The sequence below is a fragment of the Anoplophora glabripennis genome, unplaced genomic scaffold, assembly GCF_000390285.2.
Source record: "Anoplophora glabripennis isolate ALB-LARVAE unplaced genomic scaffold, Agla_2.0 scaffold1162, whole genome shotgun sequence".
NCBI classification, from domain to species: domain Eukaryota; kingdom Metazoa; phylum Arthropoda; class Insecta; order Coleoptera; family Cerambycidae; genus Anoplophora; species Anoplophora glabripennis.
Genome location: NW_019417290.1, coordinates 9,854 through 17,836, shown reverse-complemented (window position 1 = coordinate 17,836; position 7,983 = coordinate 9,854). Strand labels below are relative to the sequence as shown.

The 7,983-nt window shown below is 36.6% G+C and overlaps 1 protein-coding gene across 1 annotated transcript; it reads left to right on the top strand.

Moving 5' to 3' along the window:
* The first annotated feature begins 1,159 nt into the window (after nt 1–1,159).
* LOC108913766 (zinc finger protein 142-like) lies at nt 1,160–7,783 on the top strand. Its single transcript, XM_023456136.1, has 3 exons — nt 1,160–1,629; nt 6,568–6,641; nt 7,052–7,783. Exons 1-3 carry the CDS (start codon nt 1,230–1,232, stop codon nt 7,781–7,783), a joined length of 1,206 nt encoding a protein of 401 aa, XP_023311904.1. The 5' UTR covers nt 1,160–1,229.
* The last annotated feature ends 200 nt before the right edge of the window (nt 7,784–7,983 follow it).

Here is a 7,983-nt window from a genome sequence, read left to right as displayed (position 1 = left end):
CGTCTGCCTCGATATTAATAATCAGACTTTTAAGTTTTTCTCGTGCTGACGTTCTACAAAATTTTGAACTAAAACCATTTTTATTCCAGTTTTTTTCAATTAAAAGAACCAACAAAATAAATCAAACAATGTGGTCGATTTCTGCAAAATTTTTAAAAAACTTGCCAAACGATTGTAATGCATCCATTGTATTTAACACTTACCTAACCCAAGCTTGTGCCCCGTAAATATAAGTTTCCATCAATTTCTCCCACACACAGTTGTGCTCTGTTGGACGTTGCCAGTTGTCGTATCTACTTGACTCGATATGCGATTTGCTCGAAAGTTTTCTACTTGAACTCCGCAGTAGTTGGGATATATCTACCCAAAGTTGTATTGCTGCACAAATTCAGCGTTGCCAGTTGTTTTTGTAACTTACGCGTTATTTTAAGTAAATAAATAAAGTAGGACTAATTTTTATGTTTTAAAATAATTATTTCTGTTGTATTAAAAACGGAATATAATAAAAACTAAATTAAAATACTAATCCCATTTATATGAAATAATTTTTTAAGCAACATATGTATTTAACTTGTGATTCTCAGTCTCAATCACCTTTGACATTGATCTAATTTAGTTGAACTATTTTAGTTTCACAAACGTACAGTAGAAATTGATGCATTTAGGAAAGTTGAAACAGGTATCTAAAGAAATACGTTACGTTTGTGGTCTTTTCACAACAAAACAAACAGTGAATAGTTCAAATTTAAGCAGAATCCCATCATATTCCCAACGCCTCCAAAGCGCTGAAATGCCGTACCACCAATGAGAGACGGTAACTACAAACTGTATTCACACTGGTATGATCAAAGCCTTTTACTTCCTTCGCCTTTCCATGCTACTAAAAAAATACTTTTTCAAACAAGTCGATGGTCTCGGGGTGAGAAACGAATACCGTGCGTCGTTGCTTTAGGTCAGACCGGCTTGTCCAGCGAAGTATGAAAATTACTAAGTTATAAGGAGGTTGTTTTCACGACAAAATTTGAGAAAAAAATGTATTTTNAAAACTGTGGGAGCTATAGAAAAAAAACTAAAAACATGTTAAAATTTCAACACCCTGTAAATCGGTAACGAAGCGTTTGCGGATCTATGTTTATATGAACTTTTAGTCAGGAAATAAGCCAAATAATTACCCTCTCCCTTATGTACATGATATTTAGGAACACCCTGTATACAAGAGGAATATCGAAATGCACCAGCTGAAAGATAAACAGCCCTCGCAGGTTCAAATGTACGAGTGTGACTGCTGCAGTTTCGAAACTAAATACAAGTTTCATATGAAACTTGTATTACGACACCAACTGAAGCATAAAAATCCTTCGCCAGTCCAAACATACAAGCGTAACGACTGCAGTTATGAAACTAAATACAGGAGCGGTATTGGACGTCACATGTTGAAGAGTCTTCATAAATGCAAACATACTAGGCGTACTTTACTAGCAACCAAGCATAAGGAGTCTGAGAAGACCACACTTGGTGCACAAAAAAAGATTTGCAGGTGTGAATTGTCCCCTTGTGTTTGCAGTGCAAAATATTGGCAAAAATGGAGGCATTTAAGAGCGACAAGTGTGGATGTGACACCTATCTTAAGTACGTGGTTATGAAGAAAACGTAACGTCTGCCTCAATATTAATAATCAGACTTTTAAGTTTTTCGCTTGCTGACGTTCTACAAAATTTTGAACTAAAACCATTTTTATTCCAGTTTGCGTTTTTCGTTTAAAAGAACCAACAAAATAAATCGAACAATGTGGGCCATTCCTGCAAAATTTTTAAAAAACACCAAATGATTATAATGCATCTATTATATTTAACACTTACCTAACCCAACCTTTTGCCCCGTAAATATGTTTCCCACACACAGTTGTGCTCTTTTCGACGTTGCCAGTTGTCGTATCTACTTGACTCAATATGCGATTTGCTCAAAAGTTTTCTACTTGAACTCCGCAGTAGTTGGGATATATCTACCCAAAGTTGTATTGCTGCACATATTCAGCATTGCCAGTGGTTTTTATAACTTACTCACACTTTATTTTAAATAAATAAATAAAATATGACTAATTTTTATGTTTTAAAATAATTATTTTTGTTGTATTAAAAACGGAATATAATAAAAACTAAATTAAAATACTAATCCGATTTATATGAAATAATTTTTTTAAATTATTTGAAGTTTTTGCAAATTATGCGTTACTATTTTTTTAAGCAACATGTATTTAATTTGCAATTCTCAGTCTCGATCACCTTTGACATTGACCTAATTTAGTTGAACTATTTTAGTTTCACAAACGTACAGTAGAAATTGATGCTTTTAGGAAAGTTGAAACAGGTATCTAAAGAAATACGTTACGTTTGTGGTCTTTTTACAACAAAACAAACAGTGAACAGTTCAAATTTAAGTAGAATCCCATCATATTCCAAACGCCTCCAAAGCGCTGAAATGCCGTACCACCAATGAGAGACGGTAAATCGTATTCACACCTGGTATGATCAAAGCCTTTTACTTCCTTTGCCGTTCCGTGCTACTAAAAAATACTTTTTCAAACAAGCCGATGGTCTCGGGGTGAGAAACGCGCCGCGCGCCATTATTCCATGGCTAGAAATTGGCCTCAATGATTTAGGAACGAGGGGGATTATCCCTCTTTATCCTGCCTCATCTCGTGTAGGCCTGGACAGCCTTCGTAGGTGGGCCCCATCCGTCGTCTACCCCGACCGCAAATGCNTTAAGCAGAATCCCATCATATTCCCAACGCCTCCAAAGCGCTGAAATGCCGTACCACCAATGAGAGACGGTAACTACAAACTGTATTCACACTGGTATGATCAAAGCCTTTTACTTCCTTCGCCTTTCCATGCTACTAAAAAAATACTTTTTCAAACAAGTCGATGGTCTCGGGGTGAGAAACGAATACCGTGCGTCGTTGCTTTAGGTCAGACCGGCTTGTCCAGCGAAGTATGAAAATTACTAAGTTATAAGGAGGTTGTTTTCACGACAAAATTTGAGAAAAAAATGTATTTTATGTTCCTAACACTAACTAATCACAATTATTTTGAATGCTTATTGCCGAGAAATGAAAGTAACCGAGGTCACATGTAAATAAAACACAGCTGTATCATAATTTCATTATTATTACTAATTTTAATGTATCCCCTAATTACTTTACAAAAAGAGAGCCATCAGCCATCTATTAACTTGTGTATAGTCATTGTTTATATAGTTACACCTTACACCTATATAAACAATGGTACAGCCATTATTCCATGGCTAGAAATTGGCCTCAATGATTTGGGATCGAAGGGGATCATCCCTCTTTATCCTGCCTCATCTCGTGTAGGCCTGGACAGCCTTCGTAGGTGGGCCCCATCCGTCGTCTACACCGACCGCAAGCTAGCGCGGGAGGGGAGAGGTAAGGAGGGTATGGGGAGGTGTGCATGTGTGTCGTTGTCTTCGTTTCTTGATCCTGGCGGTCTCTTAATAGAAACTCGCGCCATTATTCCATGGCTAGAAATTGGCCTCAATGATTTGGGATCGAGGGGGATTATCCCTCTTTATCCTGCCTCATCTCGTGTAGGCCTGGACAGCCTTCGTAGGTGGGCCCCATCCGTCGTCTACCCCGACCGCAAATGCGGCCGGTGTAGGCGCTTTGTGGGACCTCCTATTGTCCTGGCTGGGCCCCGCCGGCTAGGGCCCTTTCTTCTGGCGCTCTTCTTGCTTCGCCGGCTCGTCTGTGTAAACCCGGGGGGTGGTGTCATGTTTATGGCTGGGTAGGGTAGTGCGGCTATGCAGCCTGGGATGCGTTTTGCTAAGGTAGCCCTTAGGCTAGCGCGGGAGGGGAGAGGTAAGGAGGGTATGGGGAGGTGTGTATGTGTGTCGTTGTCTTCGCTTCTTGATCCTGGCGGTCTCTTAACAGAAACTGATTACTCAGCATTTTTACACACAGTTGATAGCAGCGCCTTAGGTGAATGCGTGAATGCATTTTGCGTAGACAATTAGTCCTGATCTGTTACTGAAGCTATTCAATAAAAGATGGCGCTACTTTGAGCGGTAAATTCGATTTTGACAATTTTGTATTTATGTATCTAGGACGAAAAGTGAAGCTTTAAGTTACAAGTAAATTTTTACGGCAGAAGCGTAGTCGAGGCCGTAAAAATTTACGAGTACTCTAAAGCTACTTTTCGTCCACGGTACATACAATTTTTACGACTTTATTTAAAAAATCAAATAGTATTTATTTATACTATGGTAATACGTGGGTTACCATAGAAATTTCTTTGAAGTACTAGAACTTTTACTTTATCGTCCTAGAACATTAAAGTTCCATTTTTTGTCCTAAAAATAATTCAAAAAATGGTTCACTATTGAACAGTATGAAATAAAATCTATTTATAAATTTGACTATTAAAAAAATAACTTAAATTTTGCATAAAAACAAACTAACCCATCATACTTATTAACAAANGGTCACCCAGGGTCAAAAAGTTGGTGTCTAGGTCTTTTGTGTTTGTCGGTCACGTCGGGTACGTAGTCAACGGCTTGCCTGAGGAGGGGATTGTCATGTCTAGCGGCTACGTCAAATCGTTTCTCCGCGTTTTGTCTTATTGTCTGTGTAGCGTTTGTGTATTGTAAGTCTCGTAATATGTCAGTGTTTCTTACGTACCAGGGCGCGTCGGTGGCCGTGCAGAGGGCTATGTTTTCCACAGCCTGTAATGACTTTAAGTGGCTTTTTGCCGCGTGACGCCGTTGCCACGCCGTGGAGCCATAAGTTATGTTAAATAATCATTCACAGAAGTTTTTGTATTTTTTGTTATTTCAGCCCTTCTGACAAAGATGAACACTAAAAAAACATCTACTACAATCCACATTTTATTTCATTCTATGAGTTTTCTCAGAAAAAAATTTTTGAGGTCTGTTATTCTTTGGTATCCCAGCGGATACAGTAAATCCATATACCGGGTGATTCAGTTTGGTATTCACGGCCCTGTATTTCTTTTATTTTAACAAACAGCTACAACAAACTCTATATATTTTTAAATTGCAGCTCAAACTCTATCAAATGACATTACAACTGTTTTTTTTTCAAATGGCACACTATATATTTTTTTAACAATTCTGGAAGATATTTTTTTCTGCGTTCAACTATGTAAGGAAGTCTATAGTTTCATTGGAAATATTGCTAGAAAAACAGCAAAAAAGATGCACCCTACTTTTCGTAGCTTTATTCTGAAAAATGATAGCCAGCTGCGTAAACAAGTTACTATGTTTTTATAGTAACAAATTTTATTTGTAATACGATAATAAGATAACAATTCAAAACAATATGTTTTTATGTTTTTAAGATCGTCAATATCATTTAATGACGAAGTGTAAACTTTTTATTTTTGGGTAGGGCCAAAGAAAGAAATCTATAGGAATGAGATCCGGAGATCTATAGCAGGCCATTTAACATCTTTATCGAATGTTCTTCATCTCTTACCCTTCTGGGTTTAAAAACTCCTCTTTTCTTTTGCAAACCATCTGCCAAATTCCTGGCTAACTTTCCGAAAATTTTATCTGATGGAGGTTGTCTCTGCAGAAAACGATGTTGGTATATATGCCTGGCAGCTTTAGCGTTCTTTTAACACTCTCAAATTAAAATCATATCTAGTTTTTCTTGGTTACTGTAAGTATTCATGTTATAATTAGTTATAGATAGAATAGCAGGTACAAAATGTCAGTTATTTTGAAAAACCGTTATTTAGAAACGTCAAAATTCAGTTGTTTCCGCAGCTGGCTATCATTTTTCAGAATAAAGCTACTGATAGTAGGGTTCATCTTTTTTGCTGTTTTTCTAGCAATATTTCTAATGAAACTATATACTTCTTTATATAGCTGAATGCAGAAGAAAAATATTTTCCAGAATTGATAAAAAAATATATTTTGGGGGATTGTCCCGTGTTCCCACATTTACAGTGTCCCGGATTCATTGTATTCCTTCCTACATCTTATGTTCATGTGACAGTAACATTATAATAATATAAACTGAAAATTAAATGCTTCATAATTCCGAACTGTAACAACAAAAATTGAAAGGTACTAGCGTGGGCAACATTGTAACGTCCCGAACACTACTTATGTCTGGGATTCCTCGAATATGTATTTGGTGGGTTAGCACTGACATCAGTCATTTCAGATACTTATGTTATTCAGAAAACAATTGTTTAATTACCTACACCTATATTACATTGCTCGTAATTAATAATTGCTAATAATTTATTTAATAATAATAATAAAGTGCTCATAATTAAATGCAATTAATTATCTGGCAATCTTATACTAAACCTGCACAGCGTCCCGCCATAGTTGTTTTATCTTCTATGGTCCCGCATTGGCTCCGATAATATTTGGTCACTTTACATTACCTTCAAATGTAAATATGTTGGTTTATTAGTCACTTTTTGTTAAATGCATTATTTTGACATGTGTCACATATAAACTCCTAAAAATTAAAACTTGATTTTTAAAAATACCCTGTATGTGAAATTTTTTCAGCAACACGTCACTGCAGAGCTCCGATATGGTACCATTCGAGGAGAGTGTCTGTAAAGATGAAGCAGAGGATGGATGTAAACATGAGAATGGATCAGAAATGAAAACCGAGCAGGAGGGCAGAGTATTGTACAAATGTGATAAATGCATTTACGAAACTAGAAGTGAGATCCATTTTACAGCACACTTTGTGAGACACGAGAACGATTCGGAAGTGTATAAATGTGAATTTTGTGAGTATAAAACTGAAAATGAGAAATCACTTCAAAGGCACCTGTTGAGGCATAAAGACCATTCGAAGGTTCAAACGTACAGGTGTAACGACTGCGATTACAAAACTGTATACAAGAGTTATATCAAACATCACCAACTGAAGCATAAAGATCCTTCACAGGTTCAAATGTACAAGTGTAAGGACTGCAATTACGAAAGTAAATACAAGAGTAATATCACAAAGCACCAACTGAAGCATATTGATCTTTCACAGGAACAAATCTATAAGTGTAATGACTGTGATTACGAAACTAAATACAAGAAAGATATAGAAAAGCACCAACTGAAGCATAATGACCCTTTACATGTTCAAATATACAGGTGTGATGACTGTGATTTCAAAACCGTATACAAGAAGAATATCAAACGGCACCAAATGAAACATAAAGATCCATCACAGATCCAAATTTACAGATGTAATGACTGTGAATACGAAACTAAATACAAGGGAGATATCAAAGAGCACCAACTGAAGCATAATGATCCTTCAGAGGTTCAAGTATACAGGTGTAATGATTGCGATTTCAAAACAATATACAAGAAGAATGTCAAACGACACCAACTGAAACATAAAGATCCTTCGCAAGTTCAAATTTACGGATGTAATGACTGTGAATACGAAACTAAACACAAGGAAGATATCAAAAAGCACCAACTGAAGCATGGTGATCCTTCACAGCTTCAAATGTACAAGTGTAACGACTGCGATTTCAAAACTAAATACACGAGGAATATGAAACGGCATCAACTGAAACATAAATATACTTCCCAGGTCCAAATGTACAGGTGTAACGACTGTGATTACAAAACTAAGTACAGGAAAGTTATGAAAAAACACCAACTGAAGCATAATGATCCTTCGCAAGTTCAAATGTACAAGTGTAACGACTACGATTACCAAACTGAATACAAGGGGTTACATGAAACGGCACCAACTGAAACATAAAGATCATTCGGGCTCAAATGTACAGGTGTAAAAACTGCCATAATGAAATGAAATACAATAGCAATATCCGATGTCACATCGAGAGTCTTCTTTAATGCAAATGTACTGGTATTTACAGATGCGAATTACCATCGACTGAAGTGCAAAATGTAGTCAAAAATAGAGGCATTTACGAGTGACTTGTGTGAATATAACACCGA

What these genes read in the sequence shown, in the direction of transcription:
- LOC108913766 (XM_023456136.1), top strand. Translation starts at nt 1,230, where the DNA reads ATGCACCAGCTGAAAGATAAACAGCCCTCGCAGGTTCAAATGTACGAG. An exon ending in GGATGTGACACCTATCTTAA is followed by an intron (nt 1,630 to 6,567) that starts GTACGTGGTTAT and finishes AAATTTTTTCAG; the next exon opens with CAACACGTCACTGCAGAGCT. An exon ending in AGATGAAGCAGAGGATGGAT is followed by an intron (nt 6,642 to 7,051) that starts GTAAACATGAGA and finishes GATCTTTCACAG; the next exon opens with GAACAAATCTATAAGTGTAA.